Consider the following 13,110-nt stretch of genomic DNA (forward strand, 5'->3'; position numbering starts at 1 on the left):
TTGGGATGGGGGTCTGCGGCCAAATACATATCATTTTGGGAGTCCTTGACATGTTTGAGAACCACTGATTATAGCAACATGTTAGGATTTAGAAGACATTTGTAGAATCTCCAGAAGCAAAGATTTGAGTTAAAAATGTTCGCTTTAAAAATATATATTCAAAGATTTGTACACATTTTTCATGATTTAAAAAAAAATAGCCAAAGTATAAGATAATGATTAAAATGATAGATGCTTTCCCGGTCTTAATGGGTTAATACTGTACTATGTCATATTGCATTGCTGAAAATAGTGCTTGTAGATCGACTATTTTGGATGTCACCGCCATACAACTAATCATAAGTCAGGCTTAAGTAGCGGCCTGTAAAGTGTGTGTGTGTGTGTGTGTGTGTGTGTGTGTCTGTGTGTGTGTGTGTGTGTGTGTGTGTGTGTGTGTGTGTGCACTGTGCACTGACATGACGTTTGCATTCCGTTCCAGTTGAGTGGAGGCTGCGTCAGCAGGGTCCTGGCGGACAGCATGACCAGGGGTCCTGTGGTTCGGCTGCCCTCGGCGTGCCGGGCCGCCGAGGTCAAAGGCTGGCTGGAGACCCAGGACGGGTTCGTTCTGCTCAAACAGACCTTCGACCAGACCAGCAGGTCAGTGCAAACAGACAGAAAAACCCTCATTCGATGCCATTTTGATTGTGTGTGCACCTCTTGGTTCTCTCGACATCTCGACGTCACTGAAAAGCTAAGCTTCAAAGACCCTCCCAAAACAAACTGATATGATTGCTTCTCGGGCCTTAAGCCCACAAAATATACTTAAAGTGCAAAAGTAAAAGTACTCGTTATGCAGAAGGTCCCGTTTCACAAGTTTTCAAATGTGTAAAATGTGTAAAAATCGTTTGAAAATAGCAGATCTACAAGCTCACAATGCGGCGCATCGCGACACACTGTGAGCTTGTAGATCGGCTATTTTCAAATGGCCAAAATGTATATAGTGCTGAAGTGGGCAATGTTTTGTAATAATAAAAATCTACAAAGTAACTAGTAACTAAAGTTTTCAAATAATTGTAGTGGAGTAAAAGTATTTGCCTCTGAGATGTAGTGGGGAACTAAAACTACAGAAAATTGGAAATACTATGGTAAAGTAAAAGTACCTCAACATTGTAGTTAAGTACAGTACTTGAGTACATGAATCACTGGATTCTTTCAATATTGGCCTGAAAAAAGCATCTATAAGGAGATCACGAGGGGAGATAAATGTCAATTTCCCATCTCTTTACATACATGGTAGTGTTTGTATTAGTTGATGACGTGTACTGTATTATTGTGTTAATGACGTGTACTGTATTATTGTGTTAACTTTATATGCTATGTTGATGAATTGAATACATAGTTTTTTTTTTCTAAATTTTTATCCCACGATTTTTGTAACCCATTTTTTTCACCCGGTGGCAATTTCCTAAGTGATCCTGGGCGCTACACCAGCCCTACACCAGCACTACACCAGTCCCCCACAGCCTAGGGAGGCCAGGGCCGAGCTCATGCTTCCTTCAATGCATGAGAGCCAACTGACCTTCTTGTCACCTGACAGGGGGGAGTTTCCCCGATTGGACGTAGCGCGTGGAAGGAACACGTTATTCCAACCAGTTCCTTTCCCCTCCATCAGGCGCCCTGGCTGTCATGGGGGAGGCGGTTTAGCGACCAGGATTACTACATGTTTTTGTGAGGGCATTAACTACCCTAGGAGACACGGGGAGAACATGCAAACTCCACACAGAGTAGGCCGAATTGAATACATAGTAAACATCCGTTTAGCCCAAATGTCTGACTGTGCCTCATGATGTTTACATTTATGACTAATAAAGTATTCAGACAATCAAATCAATCAAAAACATGGAATGATGCAATAACAAAATAAGCTTTCATGAATGAAAGTTAGAGCCAGGGCGATATATCGGTCACTATATATGGGCGGCAGTGGCTCGGGGGTAGAGTGCTCGGTAGAGCTGGCCGGATGAGAACCGCGAGGTTCGATCCCGGGCTCCCCCAGAGTTAGACGCTGAACCCCTAATTGCTCCCGATGAGCAGGTCTGTGCCTTGCATGGTTTCCTCCGGCCATCGGTCAGAGCATGTGAGCGGAGCAACGCGATTTTTGACGTGAGCGCGGAGCTGGTTTATAAAAAGGTTGGAGCGCTACTCAGAGCGAGGACCGCCTGCCGGCATTTCCACCCGCTCCGCTCGCGTGCTCTGCCATCGGTGTATGAATGTGTGTGTGAATGGGTGAATGTAATGCCCGGTTTTTCAAATGGAGTAGAAAATGTTGCACTTTTTGACCAAATATCGGTCAAAGTCAGTAATTGGTGGTCGAGGACTCTCAAAAAATTGGGAACGGGATCGGACTAAAAATTCTGGTATCTAGGGACCACAATGGAAACAATTCCCCATGGGGCTTTTTGTGTTATCCTTTTTAGCATAACCTTTGACTGTACTACCTGTACTGTTAACAAAGATGCTGATAAAGTTTGTCAACGCTGAGCATCAGGCCTTTTAAAGTGAAATGTGTGTGTGTTCCAGGTATGCCCGTCTAGAGAAGCTGCTGGTCGGTCTAGCAGGGAGGAATCTGTACATCCGCTTCCAGTCGCACACAGGAGACGCTATGGGCATGAACATGCTCTCTAAGGTAAGCTTTGTGTGAGCTTGTAGATCTGACTGCTATGGACCCTCTGGGTTACTTAAGTGGGTTCCAAATGGGGGTCCTTACAGGCCTGTAACTCTTGAGAGTGTACAAATGGAACCAAATGGACCCTTACGGGTCCATTTGTACACTCACAGAGTTATGGAGGTCCTTGAAATTAAACCGTTTGAGAACCACCGGTATTGTCATTCACTAAGGTAAGCCTGTGAGCTTGTAGATCTGCTATAGACTCTTAAGGAAAGCTTGTGAGCTTGTAGATCTGCTATAGACTGTAGTGCATAACTGTAGTCCTGGTTTTGTGTTCCGGTTCATAGATTGACAACCCCTCAATATATACAACAAACCCTCAATACAAATCTTATAGTGTGTGATGCCCCGTTATTGTACAATCTTACAGTGTGTGATGCCCTGTTATTTTACAATCTTACAGTGTGTGATTCCCCATTATTTTACAATCTTACAGTGTGTGATTCCCCATTATTTTACAATCTTACAGTGTGTGATTCCCCATTATTTTACAATCTTACAGTGTGTGATTCCCCATTATTTTACAATCTTGTGATTCCCCATTATTTTACAATCTTACAGTGTGTGATTCCCCATTATTTTACAATCTTACAGTGTGTGATTCCCCATTATTTTACAATCTTACAGTGTGTGATTCCCCATTATTTTACAATCTTATAGTGTCTGATCGCCCGTTATTTTAAAATCTTGAATCTTGCATGTGTAAGATGACCTGAATCGTTAAATTACCATGTCCATTACAATAAAGGCTGAACGTGTGGAATGGTATTTATTGTGTGTGTGTTCCAGGGAACGGAGAAGGCTGTGTCGAAACTGAAGGAGCGTTTCCCAGACATGGAGGTTCTATCAGTCAGTGGGAATTACTGTACGGATAAGAAGCCTGCAGCCATGAACTGGATTCTGGGCCGCGGGAAGTCTGTGGTGTGTGAGGCCACCATACCTGCCAGTGTGGTCAAAACGGTACAAGACTACACAACAATACAACTATATGCTGCTCTTATGTAAAACATACGCTTGGCCAGGGGGAGATATTATTGGGCCTATGAGCTTGAGGCAGTACAACCTATCAACCAGTAGGTGTCCTCCTTTACCACATTGGTCCTCAAACTTTTTCATGTCAAGGACCCCCAAATTGATATGGCTGCGGACTCCCATCTGAAAAGGTTTAGTGTCAGAAACCCCCAGAAGAGAAGATTTGTGTTAAGAAATGCACAATTTTTCAACATTTTTCAAACACTTTAAAGATTTTTTTTTCTTCTTCAAAAATAGCAGGTGTACAAAAATCTATGTTGCTAAAACCTGAAATGGCACAGTTGCTTTCTCGGTCAAGTCAATAAATTCCAGATTACAGCTTTAATCTTGAATTGATCAAAACTGTGTAAATGTATTGTCCAGTCGTTAGTCACCTTCAGTATGTGTGACCATAGGTGGCGGGTAATGAAGGCTAGGGTGGGCTAAGCCTTCCCAAATGTTATGCTGGGAAATTATGGGAATTGTGCAAATTATATATAATATATGTGCGCAGCATTATTTTGTTAATTCTTTGATAATAAATCAGTAAAATCTGGCAAAAATAAGAATTAAATAACATAACACTAACCTAACCCTAACCCTAGCCCTACAACCGAAATAAAGTAACCAAAAACCAAAAAGAAACTAACATAATCCGCCCAGAAACCGCAATTTTTCGGCTTTGCGCGCAGCCGACCCCCAGCCTTCCCAATTGTCAAGCTCACCCGCCTCCTATTTGTGTGACACATACACATACTGTAATCTGTCTTTGTTTTGTTGATCAGCTTCATCTGGTTTCCAGGCTTGTATACATATATGGTAATAACATAACATATTCCGTGCATAATGATTATTTTTCAGGTATTGAAGAGCAGAACAGCAGCACTGGTTGAGTTGAACATCAATAAGAACCTGGTGGGTTCGGCCATGGCTGGAAGCATCGGAGGATTCAACGCTCACGCCGCTAACATCGTAGCTGCCATTTACATCGCCTGTGGACAGGTACTGAAATGATTCTATGATACAACTATGCAGGTACTCAAAATATAATGATGATGATGATAAAACCTCTCCTCTCAAAACTGGGTTACAAAGTGCTTTACAAAGAAAACGGCAAAAGATAACACTCAAAATAGTACAAAAGAAAGATTCAAAACAATGCAGAAAACAATGGAGAAATGCATACACGTACATGCCACTTTCATACCGGTGCAGGACCAGCGGAGATGGACTAGATTACTAGAATCATTGACTAGGAATGGGCATTAAAAGCTAATCTTCAAAAGTGGGTTTTAAACCAGGGGACAGAGTCACCTGTGTTGATTTTGACAGCAAATTTTGATTTAATTTTTTGAATAAATTTCCATTTTAGTTTTAGTCAAATTTTTGTCAACAGAAATGTTTTAGTTTTTGTCTAGTTATAGTCGACTAAATTACATAACATTTTAGTCGACTAAATCTACAGTTGATTTAGTCAACTGAAATGTATTTTGGCGGTGCCTTGATGTCGTCGTAATGGATGATTTTACACTTGGTTGCGTGCTGAAAATAGCCGATCTGCTATTTTCAGAGCGCAACACCCTAGCGCAACCAAACATAAAATGACTTGTCTTTTAGTTCTACTGGATCTCTTCTCCACTAGATCCCTCACTAACATTTCAGTCTAGTTTTTATTTGTTGACGAAATTGTCAATATATGTAGTCTTAGTTTTAGTCATCGTAGCTTCGTTTTTATTTTGTTTTGATCGGTGAAAAAAGGTAGTCGACGAACATTTTTCGTCATAGTCATAGACGAAATCAACACTGCCACAGACTCAGTGAGCCTGATCTCCAGGGGCAGGGCATTCCAAAGGGTAGGGGCTCTGAAGGCAAAGGCCATGCGACCTTTTGTATTTAACTGATCTTTTGGAATGGCCAGAAGTTCTTTGTTTGAGGATCTCAGACTACGTGCTGTGCAGGCACGTAGTGGAGGAGTAGGTCCGAGATATAGGTTGGGGCTAGACCAATTCAATTTTATTAAAGTTTCAAATCACAACAAGTTGTCTCAAGACACTTTACATGTAGAGAAGAGACCCGACAGTCCCACCCTGAGCAAGCAATTTTGCGACAGTGGCAACCTAGCCTGGGCTTACATGTAATGAGTACAATTTTAAAACTGATTCTAAACTCAACTGGCAGCCAATGGAGGGATGCTAAAATGGGTGTGATATGATACAAATCTTTACAAGTTTACAACACATTGAGTGCCAAAAATGTAATATTACGTTTTTGCAAATACACCCCTGAAGTGCCATAAATGTAATATTACGTTTTTTCAACAAAAAAAATAATAATATATTTTTTTGTGGTCAAAACAAGCCATTTTTGACGGGCGATCTCTCTGCAATGGTGGATTGCGTTAGAAATGTTATTGTTCCAGTCGTTAGATGGGACCCTTGGCCATCGCCCAGACACTGTTTGTTCACATCCGGGTCCTCGTGGAGGCTTCTACAGCTCTAAAAAGATAGCCAATAAACTGTAAAAAAAAACACTGGCACTGGCTGAACCCTGTTTTAAAAAACCTCTGGCACTCAATGTGTTGTTAAAAGACGGGCCGCCGCATTCTGAACCAGTTGAAGTGGATGTATTTTTTTTTTGAGAGGCAGGTGTACAGAGAATTACAATAGTCTAGGCCAGGGGTCTTCAACAGGGGGTCCGGGCCTCAGGCCTACTATAGGGGGTCTGCCAAATCTTTGTGTGATAGTATTTAGTTTTTTACATTAACCACTTGAACCATAGAATTCCTTTTCTGAGGGGAAAATTAGCCAAAAATAGCAGATCTACAAGCTCTCAACGCCTCACGCTGCGAGGCGTTGAGAGCTTGTAGATCGGCTATCTAAGAGGTATAGGTGTAGAGGGAAAAAAGAACAGACTAAGTAAAAAAATAACTTTAATCTGAAACACAATTTTATACAATATAGAGTAGGGGGTCCCTGCTTCATCGCTCTCTCAGCTAGGGGGTCCTTCTTCTGAAAACGTTGAAGACCCCTGGTCTAGGCGCGAGAAGATGAAGGCATGAACAACATTTGTCAGATCGGAGATGATCAGGAATGATTGAATTTTTGATAGATTGCTGAGGTGATAGAATGAGGATTGAACGACCTTCTTGACGTGGTGTTGGATGTTGAGGTCTGGGTCAAAAGTGACACCTAGGTTTCTAACAGTGGGTTTAAGGTTTGGAACTAGTGGGCTTAGGACCGAGGTTGTTTTCAATAGGCTCTATGCACAGCAGCCATATTGTGAAGACATTCACAGGTGTTACCAATGATACTAATGAAGGCTCTGTTCCATTCTGGTCAAACAGAGTCAGGGTGCTGATATTGTGCATGTTGGCTCACTGGAAACACTCTGCTACACCAGTGAGTGGGTCTAAAATTTGTGTCCAGGGACCCTCATAGTTCCTTAAGGGGTTTCCAAATGGCCCCTTACGGGTGTGTAACTCTGAGAGTGTACGGGTCCATTTGGTTCCACTTGTACACTCTCAGAGTTATGGGGGTCTTGGAAATTGAAATATCTGAGGACCACTGTGCTACACTAAATGGAACAGAGCCTTCATTAGTATCATTGGTAACACCTGTGAAGGAAGTGATAATATGGCTGCTGTGCATAGAGCCTATTATTCAAATACTCAATAATACACAGTACAGCTATCGGGGCTTGAGCGTCCCGTTGTTCAGGCGATATAGAAATGTGTTGAGGGCCAGAAATGTATCTCCCCTGGGACACGGAGGGGATGGAGAGGATTTGTTTTAGCTTTGTACTTTACTTTGTAGATATAAATGACTATATTATAAAACATACATTAACCACTTTAGCCCTATTTTATACCAAGGCTATTTGAAAATAGCCGATCTACAAACTCACAACGCGTCGTATCGCGACACGTTGTGAGCTGCTATTTTCAAACATTAGTACTTTTACTTTTGGTACTTTAAGTACATTTTGATGCCAATACTTTTGTACTTTTACATTTTGAACACAGGCCTTTTACTTGTAACAGAGTATGTTCATATTGTGGTATTGCTACTTTTACTCAAGTAAAGATATCTGAGTACTTCTTCCACCACTGCGTAGAACTTAGATGTAAACATCTATTGATAATGAATCATATTGTGTGTTTGTCATCCAGGATGCCGCTCAGACGGTAGGATCTTCTAACTGCATCACGCAGATGGAAGCCACAGGTCCTCAGGGAGAGGATCTATACATCAGCTGTACCATGCCTTCTATAGAACTGGGAACTGTGGGAGGAGGAACTAATCTACCACCTCAACAAGCCTGTCTACGGGTACTACTACTACTACTACTACTGCTACTCCCTATGGATTACAGTTCTCGGTCACCACGACTGATTTAAGTCATTTGGATTCAATAGAAGCCAGCATCTGGCACCATTTGGTTCCATTTGTACACTCTCAGAGTTATGTAGCTCCGACGGAACCTCTCTCTCCGCTGTATAGCTCAGAGATGAGGTTCCTCGTTTCCCTCTGCCGTTTCAGCAGGACATTGTCGCACCTTTTCCACTTTACATGTTTCTTACCCCTTTCTGCACATCGTATCCAAAAAGTAAAGCTTTTCCGCCATTCTCTCAGATGTTTTAAGTTCTAGCGCACCATAAAATCTATCCAACGAGTTGAAGAAAGTATTTAATTTGCCTCGGTCCTCAGTCGGTTCCATAATATTTTGCATTAGAAGATGCAATTCAACATTTGACCAGTAGGGGAATCAGTAATGTTATCTCTACGGGCGCAACTCTTGCGCAATGTCTTAAAAACATGTAAACGGATGAGGACTGAGACAAATTAAATACTTTCTTCAACTCGTTTGATAGCTTTTATGGCGCGCTAGAACTTAAAACATCTGAGAGAATGGCGGAAAAGCTTTACTTTTTGGATACGATGTGCAGAAAGGGGTAAGAAACAATAAAGTGGAAAATGTGCGACAATGTCCTGCTCAAACGGCAGAGGGAAACGAGGAACCTCATCTCGGAGCTATAGACCACGGAAGTCTGACGTAATTTACTCATCCTACCTGGGTTGCGGTTTATTTCCCCCATTCAGAATCCCCATAGACTTGTTTAATATCGCGTCAAATAAGAACTGTGCTCCAAAAATAAGCAAATGAGTTTGACTCTTATGGATATGAAGCATCAACTGACGGTGAGAAAGTGGTAATGTTACTGCGGCTGAATTAGTTACATTTTCGCCAGAAATAGACTTTATCAAATATGAGTGACTGACTATCATAAATGATACAGAACCTCCTCCCTGACAATATCGCTGGGACAGTGTGTTTATTTTTGGACCACAATTCTTATATGAGACGATTCTAAGATGACCCAATGTTAATCTCCATAGAGAAATTACTTCTGCAACCCAGGGGATGAGCGAGTCACGTCAGGACTTCAGTACTCTATACAGCGGAGGGAGAGGTTACGTAGGGGCTAAGAATTATGGTGGTCATTGAAATAAAAAATAATTGTAATTGTATAACAGACATGAAGTCCACACACCAGCTCTGACGGTGTGATAAAACCAGGTTCTGGAAACGGTTCCAAAATGTGACGGAACCGATTCCGGTTCCTCCTCACTGTTGGATCCGGTTCCTTCCGGTTTCCGGATCCCAGCCCTACAAATAAGACCTTTGATTGTGTGTATTTAGATGCTGGGTGTCCAGGGCAGCGTCCAGGATCACCCAGGCAGGAATGCCAGGCGATTGGCCAGCGTGGTCTGTGGGGCGGTGCTTGCAGGAGAGCTGTCACTCATGGCTGCTCTGGCGGCCGGTCACCTGGTGCAGAGTCACATGACCCATAACAGGTATGTAGTCTTATTAGAATGACATCACAGTGATAATATTTGTAAACTAGGACAGAAACGTGTCTTTGTTTAAATGCTAAAGCTCTATATTGTGGTAGTAATCATTGCTATAGTGTTTGTTCAGTAACTCTTACTAAAGTGCCGATAGAGACAGCACTTTGGTAAACGGAAAATACATGTGTAAGTTGGGATACCAATTTGATCCAATCAGAAGAGAGAGCCCCACAAAGATTATTCAATGTCACTTGTTCATCTGGAAATTGGTATCCCAACGTGACGATGTATTTTCTACAAGGGTTGCTCGGGTGGCGCAGTGGTAAAGTAGCTGCCCACCACCGCAGAGGACTTGGTTGGTATTGGAAGTTAGACGCATCCATAGACACGGGAACTACAAATTGCACACCCACTTTTGAGACAGCGCCGCTACTCGAGGTCCGTGAGAACTATGAACTGCAGCTGCCAATGCATTCCCTATGAGAGGATATGAGAGTTAGGCTACTTTTAAAATATTCCTACATTAACTGGAGACGATATTGATTTAAATAAAAATATGTTTCCAAATGTATGGAGTGTCTTTGTCAACATATCTTCTTTTTTTCTTAATAGTTGATGTGTTTCACATTTAATTTGCCACTTTAACGAGTTATCCATAATGTTAACACAGCAGAGGGTAAACGGCAGACAGACAAGTTGTCACATTTCAGTGACAGCACTGTCTTTACGAGCGCCGAGCGCCGACCAGTGGCGTACCCACTGTAGAGGTAGGACAGGCGGTCGCCTGCCCAACCAAGATCTTGCCTCCCCTAACAACCCGAAAATGCATGCTCATTGCGTGCTTAATGTCCTCAACGCCATCCAACAATCTTTGGACCGAGCAGATTGGACCTTTTGTTCCAGAGATAATAACCAAAACATATTGAAAACGGCTACTTTCGCCGGTTTTCTGGGTATTGAAAACCTCAAGGGACGCGTCCGTGACGTAGTGTATATACCATGCGACCACTTAAACTCTAGATTTCAGAAGCTAGAACTTTTGACACACTGATGGAGTATATTATAGTATATTGTGGGTAGTATATCGAGATGACAGATATGGGACATTAAAAAGGATAAATTAAACAAATGGGACAGTTTATTAGAACACAAAAAAAATCGCTACAGCCTCAGTAGTTAACCAGTGAAATTACGGTATTTTACAATGCCTCTCATAAAGATTGCATTGGCAGCTGCAGTTCATCGTTCTAACGAACTTCGAGTAGCGGCGCTGTCTCAAAAGTGGGCGTGAATTTGTAGGCCTTCCGCTTCCGGCCGTGTGTCTCTATTAGACGAGTGTCATAATATGAACACAATTGGGCCCGAGTTCAGGGGAGGGAAGCTGGGGGGAGGGTGATACTTGTCACTGCACATACTCCTACGGGCTGGGGGCAGGGAGACCCTATCAGAAAGAGAAATGTAACACTTATTTTATCAGAACTAAATAAATAACAAAAAAGTCACTTAGACCCCATTTAAAGCAATCCTTTTGTTCAATGTGCATGATTATGCAGTGAGTTTCACCTTTTTTTCCCCCTGTCAGATCTAAAGTCAACCTGCCGGAAACAACCAAGACGTGACGACAGTGATGCATCCTGGGAGTTTGAACGGCTTTCAGTCCTGCCGTACCGTACCGAACATCAGGATACAGCGTATGGTGTATTCCAGTGGTTCTCAAAGGGGGGTGGGGTGGGTTCCACATGGACCATTACAGGTCTATAACTTTATGGGGGTCCTTGAAATGTATTGGTGTATTCTGAACATCAGGATACAGGATAAAACAGTGAACCATGGCAGTCCCCTAACTACAGCAGAATCCAGTGACTGGGTCAGGGAGGCTGAAATGTTTTTGGTTCACAGACATTTTGAAAGGACAGCAGAGCTGCTTGGCTTGAGGAAACCCTGCCAAGAAATATGATGGTTAAAAATATTCAAATTTATGGTTTCTTTGTCGGCGTGAGTCATTTGTTTTCGTTGCATAATCGTTGCAATGTGTCTGCACCGTGACATCAAGGTAATGTCATGATGATTAGGACAACATTTTGAAAATGTTCTGTCATAATTGTGTCTTGAACTACGAATCCACCAGGAAGGGGATAATTTAAGACCAACATCAAAGAGCCTTTTAACCACTTAAGCCCTATTTTCAAAGAAATGTTAAAAACAGCCAATCTACAAGCTCACAAAGCGACGTGAAGCGTTGCGTGCTTGTAACATCGGCTAGTTTCACTATTTTTGTTATAATGACATGCCCAAAATAGAGACGCCATTTTGAAAGTGGTTAGCACGTCCAGTAGATATAAACGCTACTCCTGCAGACCGTGTGTTTGTTATTCTGTCAAAAGAGGAAGGAGGAACTTTTCAGACCCGTTTGAGACGCGAAACTGCTACATTTGTGTAACTCTTGAGAGGGATATGATGATGATTTACTCCGGAATGTATTTTATCATATCAATGTCATTGTCACAGCATCAATGCACTGAAGGAGATCAGTCTACAACTCATATCAAACTACTGTGATGCGTTTGTTTGTTTGTTTTGGGGTTTAAAATCTGATATTTCAGGTACCTGTCATCTTAACTCTTATTAACATGGCCTTGTTTATTTTTTAATTTCATTTAAAGCAGTGTTTCTCAACCTTTTCTGGATCAGGGCCCACTTGAACGTTCTCAAAAGCGTTCGCGGGCATTTTCAGAGCATTTTTATTATTTTTATTTTTATTTCTTCTTGATTGTGTTCCGGCTTGAATGAGTGGAACTAACATAGAATACTTTAATTTATTGGTATCACAATGAAAAAATACCATGAAATGTTTTCAACATTATTTATGTAAAATGAACCCACAGGTTGAGAAACACTGATTTATAGTAACTCAACGTTGGCCAAGCTATCAGAGATTTCACATTGTGTGCTGCTGCTTCTGTGAGTGCAAATGGAAAATCAAAGCCATATCAATGACTTAACTGAACTATGACATTAAAATGTACAAAGTCCTGTGTTTTCCATTAAGGAGATAGCTCACAAGTGGCCTTAAATAAATACTGGAAACTATTTAAGTCAATGTCTAATGATGTTCTTATTCTATTTAATAAATCCTTATGACTTTCACATGTATGAGTCTCGTCTATGTATCTCAAGTGGGGGAAATATTTTTCTTTCTAAACGGGGTAAAAGAACGTGTCAGCATGTTATTTATATACCGTCTAATGACATACATTCCGTTCAGAGGGAATATGGTGACAAAAAAACATTGATTTAGGTGAAATGCTCTCTTGCTACTTATCTACATGTCTGTTCTTTAAAAGATGACTTGGTCTATGTGACTATTCTTTCAGTTGTCATTGAACATTAGTGGCATCATTAGCTATCTTTTAAACTTCAGGTGGATGTGGATTTTCTTGCCATAACCCCAGAAAAAGTAGTTGATATCAGTGGTTCTCAAACCTTTTCATGTCAAGGACCCCCAAAATTATGCTATATATATTTGGCCGACGACCCCCATCT

General features: G+C 41.6%; 1 protein-coding gene across 1 annotated transcript in view; it reads left to right on the plus strand.

The window, feature by feature from the left end:
- Window positions 1–12,706, plus strand: part of LOC311038258 (3-hydroxy-3-methylglutaryl-coenzyme A reductase-like) — a 31,840-nt gene extending 19,134 nt beyond the window's left edge. Inside the window, exons 15-21 of the mRNA XM_084047657.1 lie at window positions 479–636; window positions 2,560–2,665; window positions 3,497–3,667; window positions 4,580–4,720; window positions 7,887–8,045; window positions 9,419–9,573; window positions 11,150–12,706. Of these exons, the coding sequence (XP_083903783.1) occupies window positions 479–636; window positions 2,560–2,665; window positions 3,497–3,667; window positions 4,580–4,720; window positions 7,887–8,045; window positions 9,419–9,573; window positions 11,150–11,186 (927 nt within the window). The 3' untranslated portion in view covers window positions 11,187–12,706. The remainder of the gene's footprint in view (window positions 1–478; window positions 637–2,559; window positions 2,666–3,496; window positions 3,668–4,579; window positions 4,721–7,886; window positions 8,046–9,418; window positions 9,574–11,149) is intronic.
- Window positions 12,707–13,110: the final 404 nt, after the last annotated feature.

Source organism: Gymnoscopelus microlampas (genome assembly GCF_963454915.1).
Source record: "Gymnoscopelus microlampas genome assembly, chromosome: 21".
Lineage (NCBI taxonomy): Eukaryota > Metazoa > Chordata > Actinopteri > Myctophiformes > Myctophidae > Gymnoscopelus > Gymnoscopelus microlampas.